Source organism: Schistocerca nitens, chromosome 3 (assembly GCF_023898315.1).
Source record: "Schistocerca nitens isolate TAMUIC-IGC-003100 chromosome 3, iqSchNite1.1, whole genome shotgun sequence".
Classification (NCBI taxonomy): domain Eukaryota; kingdom Metazoa; phylum Arthropoda; class Insecta; order Orthoptera; family Acrididae; genus Schistocerca; species Schistocerca nitens.
In genome coordinates, this window is record NC_064616.1 from 205,553,649 (window position 1) to 205,577,918 (window position 24,270).

General features: G+C 38.0%; 1 protein-coding gene across 1 annotated transcript in view; it reads right to left on the bottom strand.

Moving 5' to 3' along the window:
• The window catches only part of LOC126248149 (methionine aminopeptidase 2-like), a 135,801-nt gene extending 111,741 nt beyond the window's left edge, over positions 1-24,060 (bottom strand). The window contains exons 1-2 of the mRNA XM_049948885.1: positions 23,758-24,060; positions 14,476-14,658 (exon numbers count right to left, since the gene is read on the bottom strand). Of these exons, the coding sequence (XP_049804842.1) occupies positions 14,476-14,658; positions 23,758-23,905 (331 nt within the window). The 5' untranslated portion in view covers positions 23,906-24,060. The remainder of the gene's footprint in view (positions 1-14,475; positions 14,659-23,757) is intronic.
• Between the last annotated feature and the right edge of the window lie 210 nt (positions 24,061-24,270).

Sequence of the window (24,270 nt, forward strand, 5' to 3'; positions counted from 1 at the left end):
AGGAAATAAATTACAGGAGTATTTCATCAAAATAAACAACAGATAGCACAATTCATAGCAGGAAGGTAGTTAAGTGCAGCGGTCATCACTAGATGACGCAGGTTACTGGAAGTTGGTTACTCTTGGCTATAGTTGTTGCTGTGCTATTTGAGGTAACGGACATTTCTGGAGGGAGTGGCACACTGGCCCGTGTGCCACGCCTGCACAGAAAACAGCAGATGACGGCAGCACTGTTTGTCTCTGTAAGCCTTTGATGGTGAACAATAACACTTCTATGTGCCAGAATTATGAAGTTCATAATTGGCTACGTATCACACTTTTCAAAAATCTTTAAGCACAAGGAACAGTTGTGACCTTGTGAAAGAGACTGTTTCCACGTGCTGCCACTCACCTTTTGGTCGCTTAATAAAGATTCGTTACATCTCTATTTTTAGAACCATTAGCACAGGCTATTTGTTTCAGCATGTCGACTTCTTTATCTATTTCTTCTTCAGACAAGGAAAGCTGCATTATACAACAGATCACCAAGTTAAAGAAGACTTTCGGTTCACCAAAGACGGCATAATTTGCCACATATTGTGCTGTCTGTGGTGGTGGGTTTTAACAAATGGTCGACAAGCGCTTATTGCCTTTTTTCGTGATTTTCGTGCCGAGAAAATTTATACTGTTCTCTTTCTTTGTTTTCATTTTGAAATTAATCTTCAAGTGCATAGAACTTATCATTTGGGCAAGTTATTAAGGTAATTTACTTGTCCTTTGTAAAGAAAAATTGCATCTATTTTTTAAAATAGGCTAAGTTTTGTTTAAAAATAGGGAACTCTATGAACAAGTCATTTTCCAAGCGATTAATACAAATTCCTGCCACTGCCCTTGCCGAACTGTTTCCAAAAATGGCCTTCTTTTTGTCGATATATATTTTATTATTAAAGGTAAAGTAGTCGAGGGATAGAGCAGTTTGGAGGAGCTCAATGAATTCGATTTATGCAGTACACATCTTCTCGTATCAAAGTAGATTCACTTTAATGACTCGTACAGTCTTATCGACTGGGACGCCAATGTATAAGTTAGCAATGTCGAGAGAGGCTAATCCTGATTCTTTTGGTAGCCCTATGTTTTCAGTCTCTTTCATAAGGTCATAACCATTCTTTATGCTAAAAGATTTTTGAAAACTATATACAGCCTTTAGTTTGTTATTTACCCATTTATTAACTTTATAATTCATGCACACAGAAGTGTTAGCATGCACGGTTGAACGCTAGCACAGAAAGACAGTGCAGCTGTCATCTAGAGTTTTGTGGATGCGTGGCACCTGGGCCAGTGTGCCGCTCCCTCCAGAAATGTCCGTTACCTCAAATTGCACAACAAGAACTGTAACCAAGAGTAAACAACATAGAACTATGAGTAACCTGCGCCATCTGGCAACAACTGCCACATTTCACCACCTTCCCACTATAAATTATGCTATCTTTTATTTATTTTAATGAAATACTCTTGTAATTTACTTCTTTTCATTACTTTATGTCTGTTCCTGTTTTATTTTTAATACTTACTATTCTAATCCAAACAAAATTGAATACAAGAAACAGGGCAATATGCACATTTTCTAATTTTATTCCATTTTCTTCATGTATGAGACTAATTTTAGAGCTTTAGTAATGTACTCAATTTTACACTGATTTCTGTAATCAATTTTTATTTTTTGAACAATATGTTAAATTCTGACCAGCTTTCAACTGTCAGAAGACATATATTTTTCATATGGTTAAACATTTTTAACAATCCTGCTTTCTTATACAACTAACAATATTTTTAAGATCTGTACTTTTAAATGATTAATTTGCATGCTATATATATACTGTATATCTGGTTGAAGCATGCATGGTAATTTTGACTCTTGTTATTTTTACACCTTATAACTTCTTGTGGTGCAAAAGAATGAGAGCTGTAACACATTTTTGGTATAACTACTTTTTGTTTTTAATCTCTTAATGTAGTAGCTAATAATTTACTTTCTTTCACTTATATTGTATATTCTGAAGATAGGTATGGTATAGCCAAAACCAGTAAAGTTATTAAAAAATCTTTGCAATTAAGACACTCAAAAATTATGCACATCATGATCACTCCAGATTGCCACTTTATGCCAAATTCTGTTTAATCTACCATTGTTACTGGAAAAAAAAAAAAAAAAAGATACAGCTAGCTGGCTGCAGATTGCACACCCATTTCTGTGCTTAAAGCATCCAAAGAAAATACAGGTGCTCACAATGATGTAAAATTTGAACAGCACGGGGGGAAACATCATGGAATAAAAAAATTACCAATAGATGACATTGTAAGCATCAGAATATGCATACCAACAGACGCACAGCACATGGCTGTTCTTCAGTTTAGGTAAGAGATGCGCAACGTGACTGTCTCCTTGGAGGATTGTGCGCCACTGGTAAAGCTCTTTAACAAGAACAGTGACTGCAGGCCAATAGCTCTGCAGAAGTACCAGACACTCGAGGGTATGAAAAGAGACATTGGCCGTTGTCTGCTAAGGGTCTGGAGAAAATGATTACAAAATTCAAAAAGACAGTTTCTTTTGAAATTCACTGTGGCAGAGGGAGGAAAGCAGTTGATCTGATGTCTATCAAAAATGTGGTTACAGCATTGCAGGAGGGGTTGAAATGTGGTGTGCAAACACACAGCACATGAAGAATTGCTGCAACTCTGGACATGCCCGTGAGCACGGTGCACAAAATCCTACGAAACATTCTGCACTGCTATCCACGCAAAATCATCAGTGTTGAGGAGTTGCTTCCTGCCGACCTGCCAGCAACACAAACGCTCAATCTTGAATTTCTTGCTTGGATGGAATGGGCAATGAATGGCCGTGCAATATTCTGTAGACAGAGGGTGCCCATTTCCATCTGCAAGTACATGTCAATAAGCAGAACTGCAGAATATGGGCAACAGAAAATCTGCATGCACATCAACCGATACCACTATATTCTGCAAAGGTGACTCTGTGGTGTGGGCTGATAGCTTCATTCATAGAAGGGCCATATTTTTTGAGGATGTGAGTCCTGCAGGTCCTGTTACCTGTACCATCACTGGTAAACACTAGGAGAGTCTTTTAAAGCCAAATGTCATAAATGTCATCCTCACCCTCAACAGCATGGATGTGTGGGTAGGATTGTTTTTATTCAACATGGTGCTCCTCCGCACATAGCATAGCCAGTGAAGCAACTGCTGCAGAGGAATTTCGGAATGCTACTATTATCAACTCTCATTTCCCTATGGACTGGCCATCCAGACCACCTGATCTTAATCCATGTGACTTCTGGTTGTGGGGTTATCTGAAAGATGTTGTGCTCAGTGCTCCAATTACAAACTTAGCTAAACTGAAGGCACGCACTACCCGATGCATTCTGAACGTGACCCCTGAGACACTCCGACCTCTTGTGGAATATGCTGTTTCTAGATTTCAACTAGTTCCAGAAAACTGAACAGCATATTGAACATGTCTTGCGCCATTCTCACAACAATTAAAAACTGATATCATTTTGCTTTTTATGCGGTTTTTGACAACAAGGCTATTAAAAATCGATTTATCCCATCCAATGTGGTACAACATTGCCGTGGTGGGTAGGCTTACCTAACTAAAGATGCCGCAACTGTTAACTGCCAAACTTTCATTAAACTTTGTTGTCCCATGACAGTTCCCCCTGCATCAATAATATGCTGTTCGAATTTGATATCATTCTGAGCAGTGGTTCTCTTTCTACAGCATTTTGAAACTGGAACTTTAACTATGGACACCCCGTATTTATCTGACTTCTAAAGTCACCTGACCTCAGTCCTACTGCATACATCTGAGATGCCAGTCAAGAACAGGAATCTCAGATATTGATACCTCACTGACATTAAGAGGTAGAGCACTAGTTCAGTTTGAGAGGGGTATATGAAGAAATACGTCATAGTTTTATAATAGAAGCCAGCCAGTTAGCTAAAGAAATTTAGGGAAAGAGAGAAAACTTAAATGAGGATGGTCAGGTCCCCATTTGAGCTCAAGGTTAAGTCTAGTGCCTTAATCACTGTGCAACCTCAGACAGGTTAGGTGACAGTTGAACTGTCACAAATCGTCCTAGATTTCGGGGATTTCTATCATCTCATGAAGAGCGTACAGGCATGTCTAACGCAACTAATCAGTAATGAAATTTGAGTCTTCTCAATAGTGAGGTCTGTTCAAAACATTCTGGAACATTCGTAATTTCATGCCAATGGTGTGTTGGAACAAAAAGCAACTGGCATCCCTGCACACACCTGTGTCTAATGTGTAATTGCCAGAAGTTTTATTCTTGTATATCTGTTAGTTATTGTTCAGTGCTGTATCGAGTAGAAAGTTGTGTCGCACAGTTTGCCAATTTCAAGATGGCAGAATAAGGGAAGCAATGCATCTGCACTGAATTTTGCATGAAACTCAAGGAAACCTTTACATACACACACCAAATGATGCAGGAACCCTATGGTAGTGAGTGCATACGTTGTACTAGGTTTTATGAATGGTTCATATGGTTTGAAAATGGCTAGATGAAGTTAAAGACGATCTTCACTCAGGACACCAATGTCTACCAACGGCACTCATGTCAGGAATGTCAATGAAGTTAAGAATGCGAATCAAAGACTGACCGACAGAGAGACTGCAGAAGAATGTAACGTTTCATCTGGATCATGTCATTAAATCTTGAAATGAATCATGTTGCCACCATGTTCATACCACGGATCACAAGTCAAGACCAGAAATACCTTCGCCTCACAATCTGTGGATTGCGCAAATGAGAATGAGATATTCCTTAAGAGAATCATAACTGGTGATGAGACATGGGTCTACAGTTATGAGGTTGAGACCAAGATTCAGTCTTCAAAATGTGTCAGGAAAGGTTCTCAACGGCCAAAACATTCTTACCAGGTCAGGTAAAATGTCAAACCCATGCTAATAGTTTTCTCTGACACTGAAGGATTATTTCATCATGAATTGGTGCCACAGGGACAAACTGTTGATTGATAGTACTATCAGACATGCAACGCCTACGAGAAAATGTGAGAAGGAAATGACCTAAAATGTGGCAAGACAATTTATGGGTCTTGCATCACAATAACACAGTCGCACATTTATCCCTGTTGGTCACTGTGCTGCCTCATCCTCCGTACTCTCCATATCTGGCCCTTGCAGACTTTTTTTATTTACAAAGTTAAAAAACCCTACTTAAAGGACGAAGACTTGTCATGATAGACAAGATAAAAGAAAATTTACAGACGGCACTTTGGGCGATCCAGCAAGAGGCATATCAAGACTGCTTCCAGAAGTGGAAACAGCACTGGGAGCAGTGTATATCAATTGTGGAGCAGAGTATTTTGAAGGAGACCACGCACAAGTAAGTAAAACGTAAGCATAGAAAAATTTTGTGGGCAATTTTCCAGAATTTTCTGAACAGACTTCATATTTGCTACTGCTGCTGTTATGGAGAAAGAGTCTGTCATGTTTCACTACATTTTTCAAGTAAACATTTAAACAACTATCAATTAAGCAGTTATTAAACTTCTGAGTATTTGTGTATCATCTGAAGCCTGTTTCTGCTCACAATAGCTATGACTTGCTGGAATTTGTTTATTGAGTAAGAGACCTTTTCCTTAGAATTACTAAAAAATGAGCCAACGGCACTCCAATTAGTCTAAACAGTCATGGCAATGACATCATTCAGGGCCATCACCTGTCCTACAGAAAATACTTTAATTAGACACCACCCATGGTACACAACCTTGAAATAACTTAGTGAACAAAAAAATTATTTTTATTGCAGGCTTCACAGCTAAATTGATAACCAATTACTCAACATGTCCTTGGATTCAGAAGTGACAAATGTCTTGGATATTATTGTTCATGGCAGCTACCAGTAAATATCACCCTAATGACTAGAATAGCATGCTTCATAACTCAAAACAATGAACTATTAACCAATATGGGAAATTGATACAACAAAAGAGAAGAACATTAAATGATGAAATCTTCACACGTCAGTTACATGCAAGATGTAAGATAATGATCAATGGAAACCTCTTTAAGTAAATCTGTAAATAAGTTACACAAAACAACTTTTAACAGCAAACACAGACACCAAGGGATCACACTTCATGTAGATTTTGAGCTACATGAAGAAGAGAAAGGGCTTAAATTACTAAGAGTGAGGAGGATAATAGTAAAAATAAGGATGAATTGAAAGAGGCAGATGGGTCATTCCATTTCAAATCAACACAATTTTAGGAGATTTTCAGAATTGATGTCTCAGATTTTCATGATTTTTGGTATGCAGCAATATATCATAGACTTATGAAAAAATACCAAATTTCAGTTATACAGCACAATTGTTTTTGAAGTTATTAATTTTTAAAGATTTAAATTTTTTTGATAAAAATTCATATTTTGGCATCATTAGATGTCCATATGCTGGCAACAAGTGATGATATAAACCTGGGAGTGGTCTCATTTTAAAGCTGTTGAATGGGGCTTTAATATGATATGCCACAAGATAGGGGTTACAATTTTTTAAAAATTGAAACCTTTAAAATTAAATTTTAAAATTTAAATTTCTCAAAAAGTGGCAATTTTAAAAATTCCAAAAAATTATCAAACATAGTTTGTAATGTCATAATACATATATCAAAATTCTATCATGGGATCTCAATGGGATCATAAGATAATGGGCTTCAGAAATACACATTTTCTAAGTAATGTACCAAATTAGTAAAATTTTATTTTTGAATTACTAATTTTGTTATGCAGTGTGAAGGACACTACTAAATTAATAAAACGCAATGATTACTTTATAGTGTACCATGTTTGGAAACCTCTCTTTAAAAGAGAACTGAAGCTGATTGGCCTACAGATAGAGGAAAATCCCTTTCACTCAGATAAAAAGGGGATTTCCCTCAGGGGAAATCCCCTTTCACAAGGTGGAAGTTGATCAGTCAAGCACACACGACCATTCATTTACAGCCAGTGCAGCATCAGAGTTGCTTGTATGAAGTTCATTTGATGTTTCCTGTGATATTGTATGTTTACAACAAAACCCATTTCTTGGCCACTGCACTTTTCCTTGTTAATTTCTCACTGTTTTTCCCTTGCAGGATGGATACCACTGACAAGATAGTAAAAATCGATTGTTTTAATCCTTTTAATATGCCTAATCACCCCCATGCAAGAAAAGGTTTGAGACTTGTTACTTCATGGATGTGTGACTTGATTCCAGGAACACCTGAGATATCCAAGGTCTGCGACAGTTGTAGAAAGCAGCTGACAAAGTAGAGAAATGAAAAACATAGAGAAATTTCCACTGGAACTAGCAACATACATGAAGGAGGTCAATCTGATACTAAAATTGAAGAAGCTGTTGATACGCCATTTTCTAACGAATGTGAAGCTCTGAGTTCTCTTAACAGCTCTCTTTTAGAGATGGGAGAATCGCCTGTAGACAAAAAGAGGATGCAATCCAAAATTTACTCTACTGAGAAGGCCAACAGAATCAATTCGGCTGTCAAGAGAAAACTGTTAGTGAATGCACCTAGCAATGATGAGAATGATGATTCACAAGACGAGTTCTTAACACATGTAAAGAAGGTGTACAACAGCTTCACTAGTAAGAAAAAGAATCTTCAACTGCTGACTCTTATGCCCAACAGCTGGAGTGTGAGGAAAGTAATGCAGGAATTTTCGGACTCTAACTACTTAGTTTGACAAGCCAAGATGTTGAAGAAAAAGGGTGCCTTGTCTTGTGCTGATCTGAAACCAGGAAAAAGTCTGTCAAATCATACCATTCATATTATTAAAGGACTTTTTACAAGTGATGAAATGAGCAGAGTGATGCCAGGGATGAAGGACTTTATATCAGTGAAAGATGGCAGCACAGGTGGTAGATAACATGTTTCAAAAAGGCTGATGCTTAATAATTTAAAAGAATTTCCAGCTTTAAAAGTGGGATTTTCTGAGTTTGCAGAACTTAGGCCTAAAAATTGTGTGCTAGTAGGCCAGAGTCGAACACACTCAGACTGTGTGTGAACCACTCATCATAATGTGAAGCTTATGATTGAAAATGCAAGAATGAGTTCAATGACAGATGGCAAAATTAAAACATACAAGGACTGCCTGCAAATGATGGTTTGCAGCCCACCATCAACTGACTGCTTCTTTTCAAATTGTGTTTCATGTCCAGGTACTAAAAGGATTAGAGAACTTTTGGAAAAAGCATATGAAGACAATGCAATTGAGACTGTCACATACAGACAGTGGATCTCTGTGGATAGATGTAACGTGGAAATAATTCAAAAACCTAAGTGAATTTGTTGATGTATTTTGTGAAAAGCTTCCTGTCTTACTTCGTCATAACTTCACAGCAAAGGAACAAACTGCATTCCTGAGACATACCAAGGAAAATTTTCTGGAATGTGAAGTGGCTGTCATTTGTGACTTTTCTGAGAATTATTCAATCATTTTGCAAGATGAGGCACAATCATATCATTGGTCAAATAGTCAGGCAACCACCCACCCTTTTGTGGTGTATTTTAAAGAGAAAGAAGTCAAACATTTATATTTTGTAATAATATCAGACTGCCTCAACCACAACACTACAGCCGTCTACCTGTTCCAGATAAAGTTGATGGAATATCTGAAATGCAAGTTTCGAAGACGTCCCAAAAAAATCTTCTATTTTTCTGACAGCTCTACAGCCCAATACAAAAATATAAAATCTTTATTAACTTGCGTAATCACAAGCAAGATTTTGGAGCTGAGGCTGAATGGCATTTTTCAGCAACAGCACATGGCAAAGGACCACGCGATGGGCTGGGAGCCACAGTAAAAAGACTAGCAGCCAGAGCAAGCCTACAAAGACCGTATAAGGACCAATTTATGGACGGAAGGCAACTGTTTGAATGGTCACATCAGAACATATCTAACATAGACCTTGTATTTGTGACCCTTGAAGAATACATTAAAACTGAAGAACAACTGGCCAACCCGTACAATATCGCACCCAGAAACTTCATGCCTTCATACCTCTCAAACGTGGAAGCAAATGTGAAATTATTTTCTTCTGCAGTTGTTTCAAGCATATTTCCTGTTGTAAAGGACATACAGCAGATACTATTTGCAGATATTAGTGGGTATGTAACATCAACCTATGGTGACACTTGGTGGTTGATTTATGTTCTGGATAAAGATGAAGATGCAGTCAAGTGGAAGTTACATTCCTCCATCCTTCAGGTCAATCACCCCGATTTATATATCCCATACCACCTGATACACTGTGGATCCCTTTTGCAGATGTGATATGCAAAGTGAATCCCGTCACACAGACTGGCCGAACATAAGTTTACCAGACAGTGAAGTGAACAAATGTGTAGGTATCTTCCAATGATTGAAGTCTTAATGAACTAATTAGTTAACCCTTAACTTTACTCATAATATTGGATTTTTAATGTTACACTTACGTGTCTATGTGACCTTACTCCACTAAAAAAATGTAAAAGTAATAGTTGCTGCTTGTTTCATTGTGATGTGTTGCTTGTTCCATTCAATGAACTATTCAAAATTTTCTGAAACGATACTAATTCTCGTATTTTTCACAAAACGTGTATTTCTGAAGTCCTGTATCTCCTGATCCCATTGAGATCCCATGATAGAATTTTGCTATATGTATTAAGACATTACAAACTATATGTGAAAATTTTCTGGAATTTTTAAAATTGCCACTTTTTGAGAAATTTACAATTTAAAAATTTAATTTTAAAATTTTCAATTTTTAATTGTAACCCCTATCTTGTGGCATATCTTATTAAAGCTTCATTCAACAGCTTTAAAATGAGACCACTCCCAGATTTATATCATAGCTGGTTGCCAGCCTATAGGCATCCAAAGGTGCCAAAATATGAAAATTCTTCATAAAAATTTAAATCTTAAAAAATTAATAACTTCAAAAATAATTGTACTTCATAACTGAAATCTGGTATTGTTCCATAAGTCTATGATATATCGCTGCATACCAAAAATCACGGAAATCTGAGACATCAAGTCTGAATCAGTGTGTTGATTTGACATGGAATGACCCAGATGACTCATCTTACCAATATAAGATATTACTGGCAAATGGCCAATAGCTTTTCAATGTACCACTGCCTTAAAGAAGAAGAAGACATTTAGAGTCCACAGTGTCAACCAGTCTAACCTCTCTAGCAGAAAAGATGGCACAGACATTAAAACTGACAGCTACAACACAAATTGAGTCATAACACGAGGATATCAATTTTCTCTAGGAGCAAAAACAGATTGTGTAACTGTAATGATGACAATTATCTCTGAAAGAGTACTAATAGGAAAGAATTCTGCATTTACTTCATGGGCAGAACGCTCATCCTTTACGCAGTATCTCACACAAAAGCAAGTATGTGACTCGAATGTAAGGTAGACAGAGCCACACACCCACCTAAACTGTATGGAGAGTGGCTGGAAACAGAAGTCTGCAAAGGGAGAATCATAAAGACTATTAAATACACTAATAGCCTATCACTGGTGGAGAGAAATAAAATCTTACAGGATTTAATGAAACAGGCAAGAACTATGGCATAGAGGTAAATTTTGACATGTATAAAGAAATTAGTGTGAAATACCACTACACATCTTGGTTTGAAAACTGGGCAGTAGTATAAGAATTTCAAATATTTGGAGTGTCTGGTTGCAAAATATGACTATCGTCCAGGAAATTAGACTGCAGTTTAACACCACAAAGCCTTCACTTATAAAGAAGAGGAGTAGAGTAGTCTGGGACTACATTTCTAAGCACTCTCCCAATGAATCTCAACCCGGTACCCGCCTTACCAACAATTAATTTTATATGATCATTCCACTTCAAATCGTTCCGCACGCATACTCCCAGATATTTTACAGAAGTAACTGCTACCAGTGTTTGTTCCGCTATCATATAATCATACAATAAAGGATCCTTCTTTCTATGTATTCGCAATACATTACATTTGTCTATGTTAAGGGACAGTTGCCACTCCCTGCACCAAGTGCCTATCCGCTGCAGATCTTCCTGCATTTCGCTACAATTTTCTAATGCTGCAACTTCTCTGTATACTACAGCATCATCCGCGAAAAGCCGCATGGAACTTCCGACACTATCTACTAGGTCATTTATATATATTGTGAAAAGCAATGGTCCCATAACACTCCCCTGTGGCACGCCAGAGGTTACTTTAACGTCTGTAGACGTCTCTCCATTGATAACAACATGCTGTGTTCTGTAACTTACAGAAGCAGTTTAGCAGGTATTACATTGGAGAATTTCGGAACTTCGAACTTGAGGGAAAATGAGAAAGGATAAACTTTTCTGTAAGGTTTTGAGATGTCCTGTTAGAGTGTAAACTAAACTGGAAGATAAAAGTACATGAGCAGTTAATCACAAGTTACATCAAACTGGGACATTTCAAGATTTTGATTTGACCTTCTCAATTCCTACCAACTTCCTAAAAATTCAGGATTAAAATCTAATGTACAGTCACACTGTGTGTTCCATCGAATTGCCATGTCCTGTGACTATCTGACAGGTACAATAGTCCAATCTAAAAAACATGACATACAAAACTGTCTGTAAACATGGTGAAATGTTTCCTAATTGAAATAATGTTTCATTCTGTGCGAAGAATTAGTATTTTGCTCATTCACTTTTCAAAGCATTGAACTAAATGTTTTATAAGCCTTTTGTGTGCAAACAAAGCAAAGCAAAATCTTTTGTTCAACCATAGGTTTTATGAGCAGAACTGCTTAAGATACGGTAATTGCTGTATGATACAGAAGTAGTTTTTTTTTAACTACTGCTCTTCTCTACACACATATTTGTGCAGTTAAAGTTCTCCCCTTCTGCCTTGGCTTCATATAGTTCAGGAAACTATAGTATTTGCTCAACAAGCATGTAAACCTTAAAATAATAGTTTACTTATATATGTATATAAAAGCTTCCAGGAACGGTTCCACAAGACTCAATTCTAGGTCCACTATTGTTTCCCATTCATGCACACGACCTTCCATTTAACATACAAAAAGCAGAATTTCTTCTCTTTGCAGATGATACTCATACTGTAATCAAGGTTTACGAAAGTTGTGGTACTACCTATCGGATTTGACCTGTGACATCATGAAGGTGGCAGCCAAAACACACACACACGTGAACAAACATCAGTAACACGTGAAACATTGCAATAGAATGAAACTAACAGAACAACTGCAGAAGTATGGGGTTTTGGCAGGGACAAGCTAAATAAAAGACAACAACAATTGTGACACTATCCCAAAACATATATGAACCAAAAAATTATGCACATGAATTGCTCAACAACCAGCCCAACCAAAAAGTGCAAAAAAAACAGACATTTGATATTGGACATTTTGCTTGACCTAGATTAATCTCGAACCAGATAGTGAAACCTGGAACCCAGACAACCTGAAAATCTGGTACAGCAAATTTCGTTTGGCCTTTATAGCTCACACAAGGCCCATGATACACACAACCCATAACTAGGAGAAGTAAATATTATCAAAACCTAACAAGGCCAAAATAACTACAACATACCCCATGATACATGACTAAAAACTACTAAATACGAACATACACTACCAACGCAAACCACAAAATCATAAAAATCTACTCCAACAGAAATTTTGATACGCCCATCTCAAAGAAAATTACAAACAGACTACACTTCTTGCAATAAAAGACCAAAAATAGACATGCTTACTAACCAAAGTCAGCTGACAAACAAATCTAGAATGGTATGTGCGCACACAAACACACACACACACACACACACACACACACACACACACACACACACACACACACCAAAAGAACAAAATAGTCATTCCTGAAACACTGAAAACACCACAACATACATTCATCCTTGGTGCAGGAAAGACACACTTTGCCCAGTTTAACAAATCCTGCACACTGATGGCACCTTGCACACTCCACCACAAAGCCACATAACTGTCAAAATTTAATTGTAGACACCATATTTTCACCCATAGCACCCACCAATGAATGAGTAGTAAATTTTGTTGTAAACTCCATACCTAGTATCAAGCAAAACACCAAAGGAAAACAACTTTCAAACCATTAATAGCACAATGAACTAACAATTACAAAACAGAAAACAAATCAGTGGCCAGTAACTAATGATATTCAAACAACTCATTGACAAGGCAATGAAAAACTCCCATAACACTGAGTAATACAGAATAACTCTCATAACACCAAGTAACAAACAGCACGAAGTTCAATTCCACACTAACATCACTCACAAACAATTTAGACACAAACATTCCACACTGCTTACTCCAACACACCCTCTGCAAACACAATCCATTTAAAACACATCATGCCTCAATGACATCACACAACATCACGAGTCAAAGACAATGAATGGTATATGGCCATTCGGTTGACCTGTAATCAATCCAAACATACAAACAGCAATATAAGAAATAGTAAATAATGCTCTTGAAAGTATTGGCAAGCGGTTTTCTGCAAATGGTCTCACTCTCAATTTCAAAAAGACAACATATTCAAGCTCTGACAGCCACGTCTAACATTTGGGGAGGGAACAACAACTTGAGTGGCACATTCAAAATTTTTAGGCGCCCACATCGATGGCAATCAACTTAGTTTAGCCACATTTGCACTTTGAATAATTGCAAATCTTGGGGAGAAAGAAATCAGTGAGTCAACATATTTTGTAAATTTTCATTCAATAAGTCATATGGAATAAAGTTCTGCAGTAACCTATTTTAAAGAAATTGACCATTGAGGAAAACCATACTGTAAGAATAATATGTGGTGCTCACCCACGATCATCTTGTCTACAACTGCTTAAGGAGATTTTTGACTACTGCCTCAAAGTATATTAATTCCCACATGAACTTTGTTGTAAAAATCACCAGCAGCAAAAGGAACAATGATGTAAATAATTACAATATTAGAAGGAAAAATGGCATTCATTACATTAATGTCATCTTAAGCACAAAAAGGGGGTGCACAATGTCGCCACCAAAATTTTAATCACTTACCCAAGGATATAAAATGTCCGACAGAGAGTAAGTTAAATTTGAAAACAAACTAATATTGTTTCTCCCTGACAACTACTCTTATTCTGCAGAAGAATTTCTATTATTTTGAGGTGTGAAAGGTGGTGGGTAGGAATAGCAACTAACATCTGTACATTTAAACAACAGCTTACAAATGTTTATCATGTAGCTGGAATTAAAAAATAATTTGAGATGTGAATGTAAAATGAATCATTCTACATCATTATGATCAATCTTACAAATTAGTCAGGGAACATGAAACTAACTAAAAAATATGCTTGAGGTACTCTTCATACCTTCAGAGGTTGTGTCTGCCGCCGCCACCACACTGTTCCCCTGTGAAGCTGTTGCAGAATCAGCTCCAGCAAGTATATCAATGCATCCATTGATACTCATATCCCTCAAACGTTGTTCTATTTTGTCCTCATCTTCTCCCTTGATATCTCCGGGTGTGGCATCTGCAGCTGCTGCAGCAGCACCTGAATAATTGAACGATTACAGAGTACTGATTCATACAAAAAAATTTATTTATTTATTGGCATATGAATCAATACTGTACATGATATGTACATGGTGATGCACAAACATACATTTGATGTTGGACATTATGATAATTTGCTGGCATGAAGTAATACGCTGAAAGTTAACACAAACATGAGCTTACATACATGTTTTCTGAGAAGTTATGAACACAGAAATTACATACTCAGTTACACATTTGTATTTTAGTGCTGTATTCCTCTCACACATATACGCAACAGTACCTGGTTGGATATTATTTCTACACTTAATCTGCTTAGTAGCAGATGATATAGATGCAAGATTTTTGCACATGCTTGCATTAATGTTTTACTCTTTACAAAATTCTTTGCTGCAATTTGTTTCATATTTCTTTCCACCCATGTGGAACAGAAATTCACTTGCACTGTAGAAACAAAGATTTTAATTTTTTATTAAATACAGTCACGGACTTGCTGTTTTTTATTTCTGATGGCAGGCTATTGTCTATTTTAATGCCTTTGTTGACGGGAGAGTTTTTAAAGACAGAGGTGCGCATTTCTTTAATATCGAGTTTCATTATCTGTCTAGTACCATAGTTATGGGCATTTACATTTTTATTAAATTTTGTAATATTACTTTTTACAAATTTGCATAGTTCTAGTATACAGGGTGAGTCACCTAATGTTACCGCTGGATATATTTCGTAAACCACATCAAATACTGACGAACCGATTCCACAGACCGAACGTGAGGAGAGGGGCTAGTGTAATTGGTTAATACAAACCATTAAAAAAATGCACGGAAGTATGTTTTTTAACACAAACCTACGTTTTTTAATTGGAACCCCGTTAGTTTTGTTAGCACATTTGAACATATAAACAAATACATAATCAGTGCCGTTTGTTGCATTGTAAAATGTTAATTACATCCGGAGATATTGTAACCCAAAGTTGACGCTTGAGTACCACTCCTCTGCTGTTCGATCATGTGTATCGGAGAGCACCGAATTACGTAGGGATCCAAAGGGAACGGTGATGGACCTTAGGTACAGAAGAGACTGGAACAGCACATTACGTCCACATGCTAACACCTTTTTATTGGTCTTTTTCACTGACGCACATGTACATTACCATGAGGGGTGAGGTACAGGTACACACGTGGTTTCCGTTTTCAATTATGGAGTGGAATAGAGTGTGTCCCGATATGTCAGGCCAATAGATGTTCAATGTGGTGGCCATCATTTGCTGCACACAATTGCAATCTCTGGCGTAATGAATGTCGTACACGCCGCAGTACATCTGGTGTAATGTCGCCGCAGGCTGCCACAATACGTTGTTTCATATCCTGTGGGGTTGTAGGCACATCACGGTACACATTCTCCTTTAACGTACCCCACATTGAACACCTATTGGCCTGACATGTCGGGACACACTCTATTCCACTCCGTAATTGAAAACGGAAACCATGTGTGTACGTGTACCTCACCCCTCATGGTAATGTACATGTGCGTTAGTGAAAAAGACCAGTAAAAAGGTGTTAGCATGTGGACGTAATGTGCTGTTCCAGTCTCTTCTGTACCTAAGGTCCATCACCGTTCCCTTTGGATCCCTACGTAATTTGGTGCTGTCCGATACACACGATCGAACAGCGGAGGAGTGGTACTCAAGCACCAACTTTAGGTTACAATATCTCCGGATGTAATTAACATTTTACAATGCAACAAACGGCACCGATTATGTATTTGTTTATATGTTCAGATGTGCTAACAAAACTAACGGGGTTCCATTTAAAAAAACGTAGGTTTGTGTTAAAAAACATACTTCCGTGCATTTTTTTAATGGTTTGTATTAACCAATTACACTAGCCCCATTCCTCACGTTCGGTCTGTGGAATCAATTCGTCAGTATTTGATGTGGTTTACGAAATATATCCAGCGGTAATGTTAGGTGACTCACTCTGTATACAGGCTGCCAAGGGGTAGGATGAGCAACATTTGGAAGAGAGGTCTGCAGCTATCAGTCGGCTTTGCCTTATTCATTATTCGTATAGCTCTCTTTTGGGTGAGGAGAATGTTTGGGCTATGTGTAGAGTCTCCCCAGAATATAATACCATACTGCATTACACTGTGGAATTATGCATAGTAGGCTGTGTGACCAGTTTCTGGGCTTGTGCAGTATGCGAGTATTCGTAGGGCATAGCACACTTGGTTTAGTTTACTATTAGTTTTATTAATGTGTGTGTGCCATTTTAGATTATCCTGAATCCATAGGCCTAGAAATCTTGTTTCTGCATTTGGGGATATTTGGGAATTGTTATCAGGCTTAATTTTATTTGATCTTAGGTGGAAGTTTAGGTAAGTGGTTTTCTTTGTGTTAACTATGAGCTTGTTTTTCTCAAACCAATCATCAAGTTCGTCTGTATTTCCATTTATGGCCTCTTGGAGTTCATGTTCATTTTTGGTTGTTATGAGGATACTGGTATCATCTGCAAAGAGTGTACTGGTGCTGGCACTGATGTTTGACGGTAGGTCATTTATGTACACAAGGAAGAGCACTGGTCCAAGTATTGAGCCTTGGGGCACACCTTGTGTAATACTGCAATAGTCAGAGTAGTATGTTTCGATATGTCCTCAATTGTTAAGTTTTATTGACACTTTTTGATTCCTATTCGTCAGATATGAGCTGAACCAGTTTAGTGGGGTACCTTTGATGCCATATAACTCCAGTTTGTTGAGAAGAATCTTGTGGTCTATGACATCAAACGCCTTGGACAAATCTAGGAAGATCCCAACTGGATCATTCCATGTCCATTCAACCAATTTGAGAAAATGTTCCAGCTGATAGTCTCAGATTTGGCTGAAATTCAGCACACCAATGCTACCAAGTGTGGAACACTCATGTACAAAATTTTAAGTTCCCCTGCCAATTAGTTCCAGAATTATGGCTTGTGAAAGAAGGTGGTGTGACCTGGAAATTGCAACCCACATCTGGCAATCTATCTTCAGACCCAACTTCAGGTTGTAATAACTTTGGAGCTATTCCACACAGTCCAGTGAAATTTTCACAACCCAGTAAAATCCATTTAGAGAACACACTCCATGAATCAAGGAAATTTTCTGAGGGAAATAAAAAAATTCCGAAATTTGATTTAACAAATGTAATACGTTAAAAGGTACATATTGTAGCTCCCCTCTATGCCAAATATAATTCGCTCAAAAAGGGTATAAATTTTTTTGTGGTAAGCTTAGTGTGGCCTAAACACACACAGAACTCATCTTCCCCATATCAGTCACACAAACAGAGTTGCATGCACACGAAAATACAAAAATTTGAAAAATTACCTGAAAAACATGGATTTTGTAAGTGTGGTAGCAATACAAATTTCAAACACTGCATAAATAGACCATAATATAATATGTGGCAAAATTTCAACTTGTTATTGCAAGGCATTTGTGTACAATAATAGTTGACAGAGATGCACAGGGTTATTACAAATGATTGAAGCGATTTCACAGCTCTACAATAACTTTATTATTTGAGATATTTTCACAATGCTTTGCACACACATACAAAAACTCAAAAAGTTTTTTTAGGCAATCACAAATGTTCGATATGTGCCCCTTTAGTGATTCGGCAGACATCAAGCCGATAATCAAGTTCCTCCCACACTCGGCGCAGCATGTCCCCATCAATGAGTTCGAAAGCATCGTTGATGCGAGCTCGCAGTTCTGGCACGTTTCTTGGTAGAGGAGGTTTAAACACTGAATCTTTCACATAACCCCACAGAAAGAAATCGCATGGGGTTAAGTCGGGAGAGCGTGGAGGCCATGACATGAATTGCTGATCATGATCTCCACCACGACCGATCCATCGGTTTTCCAATCTCCTGTTTAAGAAATGGCGAACATCATGATAGAAGTGCAGTGGAGCACCATCCTGTTGAAAGATGAAGTCGGCACTGTCTGTCTCCAGTTGTGGCATCAGCCAATTTTCCAGCATGTCCAGATACACGTGTCCTGTAACGTTTTTTTCGCAGAAGACAAAGGGGCAGTAAACTTTAAACCGTGAGATCGTACAAAACACGTTAACTTTTGGTGAATTGCGAATTTGCTGCACGAATGCGTGAGGATTCTCTACCGCCCAGATTCGCACATTGTGTCTGTTCACTTCACCATTAAGAAAAAATGTTGCTTCATCACTGAAAACAAGTTTCGCACTGAACGCATCCTCTTCCATGAGCTGTTGCAACCGCGACGAAAATTCAAAGCGTTTGACTTTGTCATCAGGGCTTGTAGCAATTGTAAACGGTAAGGCTTCTGCTTTAGCCTTTTCCGTAAGATTTTCCAAACCGTCGGCTGTGGTACGTTTAGCTCCCTGCTTGCTTTATTCGTCGACTTCCGCAGGCTACGCGTGAACCTTGCCTGCATGCGTTCAACCGTTTCTTCGCTCACTGCAGGCCGACCCGTTGATTTCCCCTTACAGAGGCATCCAGAAGCTTTAAACTGCGCATACCATCGCCGAATGGAGTTAGCAGTAGGTGGATCTTTGTTGAGCTTCGTCCTGAAGTGTCGTTGCACTGTTATGACTGACTGATGTGAGTGCATTTGAAGCATGGCATACGCTTTCTCGGCTCCTGTCGCCATTTTGTCTCACTGCGCTCTCGAGCGCTCTGGCGGCAGAAACCTGAAGTGCGGCTTCAGCCGAACAAAACTTTATGAGTTTTTCTACGTATCTGTAGTGTGTCGTGACCATATGTCAATGAATGGAGCTACAGTGAATTTATGAAATCGCTTCAATCATTTGTAATAGCCCTGTATTTGGTTACGTTTCTTTTAACACGATTTAATAAGTAATAGTGACGATGCAGACAGCTTGTTTCAGATAAAGCTGCAGCAATTGTTGGGAACCATAAGGCAACAGAAAGTTAAACAATGGTAGTTTTCAAGGACAGAATGAGTCATTGTTAGGCAGGAACAAAAAAGGAAACAAGCAACAATTACAGGTTACTCATGGTTTTAAGATTCTAGTTCAGACTCGTCAGTACTGTTGTGGATAGTCAGTATGGAGGCAGAAGAGTGTACTAGTGGTGCTTTTGTTCAAACAAGTTGCAGTATTGGTAGAGTACAAGCATCTGAATGTCATAAAACAACATATGGAACAAAATGTGGCATTCCCTTTGTACTGTATGATCTGGATGAATCGGACCAAGATTTGTTGCTATGGAGATCCGGGATACACCCTGTGGGCACAAGAAGTACAGTTCCAGGAAACTTTAGTGTTTGTTATCGTCATATGAAAGTGTTTCTGGATAAGCATTCTTTCCTACAAAGAAGTTGTTTTGATCCATTTTGGATTCATAAGAAGACAGTGAAGTGTAGCCTCAAAGAAATTGATATAAAATCAGTATTGAAAGTGAATCAGTGCATGGGACTTAACATGAAACCAGGGCAAAAGTTATACTCCAAGTGTGTTACACTGCTAAAAAATGAAGAATATTCTGATAATTTACATGACAGTGATGAAGATTATCAGCCACCTACAAACACAGCAGAAGAGCAATTAAATACTTCAGTGACTGCTCTTGGTTTGTCTCCCATGAAGACATACAAAGTTGGGAAAAGGGACAAGCCCAGCTATGGTAGAAGAAAACTACAAGAAGCTCAACTGGAATTAAAACACAAAATAGCTGACACATTAATGGTGGAAGAGGAAGAACTATGTTTGTGTATGTGAGACCCATCAAAATGCTAAGCTGATGTTCGCAGCTATAAAGGATTCTGGTCTGGATTACAAAGGTGCAATGAAGCTGCTAGTGTGTGACATCAGTTCCTACCAGTGCATGATACACAGGTGTGAAAAGTGTCCCGGTAAGGCAAATCTTGCAGAACACATGAATAACAAACTGTATGGTGAATTCTTTATGGATGACAATGAACTTGTTTCTTATAAATAATGGACACACGTCTTGAAACAAAGCAAAGTGCAGTGGAAGATTTTGTTGAAATGTGTTGTCAAAAAATGGACAAACTGACCACACACAGCTTCACAGCAACAGCACAATCGGCTTATCTCCAGTTTTGTAAAGATAATTTTGAACAAGATGATATTATAGTAATACTAGACTTTTCTGAAAATTATGCATTTATAGTTCAAGATGCCATCAAAGGATATCATTGGGACAACAGTCAAGCAACTCTCCAGCCATTTGCGATTTACTATAGAGGTGAATCAGGTGATGTGTGTGTCACAAACATGTGCATTTTTAGTGACTGTTTAATTCATGATGTCATTGCAGTTCATGCCCACATTCACACTGTCATGGCATGGGGCAACTAGTCAGTACAAAAACTGTAAAAATCTCAAAATTTTATGCATGCATTACCATGATTTTCAGAGTCATGCAGAATGGAATTTTTTCACAACAAGCCATGGTAAAAATGTATGTGATGGTACTGGTGCATGGCATGGCATCACGAGCTAGTCTGCAGCACCCTACAGAAGGTCACATTCTAACACCTCTTCAATTATTTACCTGGGTACAGAAAAATATCTCTGGGATACAATCATTCTATGTTTCGAAAGATGAGGTGAAATCAGTTGAAGAGTTGCTAAAAAGCAGACTAGAACACGTTAAAACTGTTGCAGGCACAAGAAGCCATCATCACTTCTTTCCAGCAGATTCTCACAATGTGCAGATGAGCAGACCGTCCGGTTATAACTATAGATTCATGCACATGTCTCTACACAGTGTATCTGACTCAGGATTCAGAAGCGAAAGCAGCAACAAACAACCAGGTTGCTATCTTATTGCTGTTTATGATGACAAATGGTACTTAGAATGTGTTGCAGAGTGCTGTGAAGCAGAAGGTAATGTATTTGTGAACTTCATGGCACCAGCAGGACCAGCAAGATCATTTCATTGGCCACGTTTGGCAGACAGGTGTTGGATTCCTTTTGAACATATTCTTATGACAATTCCAATTCCTACCACAGTGTCAGGAAGACAGTACAATTTGCCACTCAATGTACAGAGTACAGTAGCTCAAGTGTGGGAGAACTTCTGTTTGAAGCACAATCGACTGGTTTTTAGCAGTTAAAGTGCAGTACACATTAATGATAGGTTGTGTTACTCTGTCTATATGTTGTTGCTTAGTGATTAAACAGTTGTGGGAGAGGATAAGAAGAGGCAGAACAGTTTACAATATGTTTTTACAAAATTGTGTTGTGGAACAATGGCCACATCACCAAATACACTGTCAACTTCCACTGTACACAAATGTCTTGCAATAACATGCTGAAATTTTGAGATATATATCACTATGGTCTACTTATGCAGTGTGTGAAATTTGGTTTGGATACCACTTGTCACTTTTGTGCTACCACACTTCGAAAATCCATGATTTTCAGGTAATTTTTCAAAATTTTGTATTTTCGTGTGCATGTAACTCTGTTTGGGTGACTGATATGGGCATGATGAGTTCTGTGTGTGTTTTGAGTGAATTACATTTGGCATAGAGGGCACCTACAATATGTACCTTTTAGCGTATTACATTTTTTAAATCACATTTTGGAATTTTTTATTTTCCCTCAGAAATATGTTGTTGGTGTTTTGATTCATGGAGTGTGTTCTCTAAATGGATGTTACTGGGTTGTAAAAATTTCACTGGACTGTGTGGAATAGTTGCAAAGTTATTACAACCTGAAGTTGGGTCTGAAGATAGATTGCCAGATGCAGGTTGCAATTTCCGGGTCATGCCACGTTCTTTCACAACTGCCAGATGCGGGTTGCAATTTCCGGGTCACGCCATGTCATAATTCTCGAAATAATTGGCATGGGAAACTAATACTTTGTTCACGAGTGTTCAATACATGGTAGAATTAGTGAACTGAATTTCAGTCAAATCTGAGACTATGAGCTGAAGCCTCTGGTTGAACTGACATGGAATGACCCAACTGCTTTTTGTTTTTTGTCTAGAGCATCTAGGGTAGAGTGTAAATATTAATATATGGCAGTTGTTGTGGATTTGTTTTTTCTGAAACCATGCTGGGCAACAGGTAGTATCTGGTTCTTATCAAGAAAATTTATTAGTCTTTGGAGAACTAATCTCTCCAAAAGTTTACCAAACACAGGTAACGGCGATATGGGTCTCTAATCTTCTACGTTGAGTTTTTCACCTTTCTTAAAGACTGGGATTACTTTAGCCACTTTCATGCATTTTGGAAATGTACCTGCCGTCAACGATGAGTTGCACACATTTGAGAGTGGGAGAGCTATTTTATTTATACAGTTTTTGACGATAAAATCTGGGATGTCATCGATTCCAGATGAGAATTTATTCTTGAGGTACTTTGCACTTAATACAATTTCTTCAGTAGTAGTTTCCCAGAAGAATATAGATTCTTCAGGAGTTGTTATTTCTTTTTATCTGTTGGGTGTGGGTCTGTTGATGCTTTGTAACAGATTTTTAACCATATTTTCGTAGTAAATGTAGAAAATATTTGCAATTTCTTGTGGATTAGTAACTCTGGTGTTGTTGTGGATCAGGATAGTGTTTTCATGTTTACGTGACTGTTGATTTGTTTCATTCCTTATGATTTTCCACACTGTCTTGGTTTTGTTGTGCTCTCTCATCCTAAACAATCCAGAAAATCTTTAAAGAAGCTTCAAATGCAGAAAAGTGTCATTACCAAATTTAAAAACTAAATCAAGTCTGCAAAGTCTGTGTTAACCTTCTTTCACATTTGAAATCTGGAAATGCATGGCATATTATATTTAAAGAAGGGCTCAAGATTTCCAGTTGCATGACAATGTTGAAATTCTACAATGTTTCAATCAGTGTTGCACATTTCTTACACGATCGATCTGTCATCCACTGAATGAGCTACTACCGTTAACACAAAAATGGCACTGTCAATACGGACGCAAAAGATTTACATGTATATACAACTAACTGTCACGTCGAAACGTGTATCAGACAGCAGCAGGAAATCCCAAGTACAAATAAACACCTATTTCGAAAGCTTATAGTCACGACGTATGTCGCAGTTACGGATAGCCTTCACTATGTTGATATGTACCTGCTTTCCTCTTCTTCTTTTTTCTTCTCTTCTTTTTCGAAGCATCGGGTGCTCCTTCCTCCACCTCTCCATCGTCCACATCGTCAGCGAGCTCTTTATCAGACAATTTTTCTTCCGATTTCCCAGTGTCATCCATTACATCCGCCATTCTTCTCCAGAAACACTATATACTGTACTGCGCGTATTTATTTCTCAGTTCTACAATAGCTAACAACTTCAATCAACAAAAATAGCCTCACTACTAACCGAAATTCCACCTACACTGTGTACATTGTGTAGGTCCACAGCACAAACATATCGACTCTCGAGTCTCGGCATCAAAGTGTAATATCTTCCGTAGCACTTCCAACGGTACTCACTGGTTCTCACTTACATTGAGGATAGAGATATGCAAAACCGAAAACTTTGAAGAATCGAGCAATCCATTCTCAGGAACCAAAAAGTAATCGAGTACAGAACCGAGAACCATACAGCATCATACACTTAAAAAAAGGTCCACCTGTGTACTTCCGT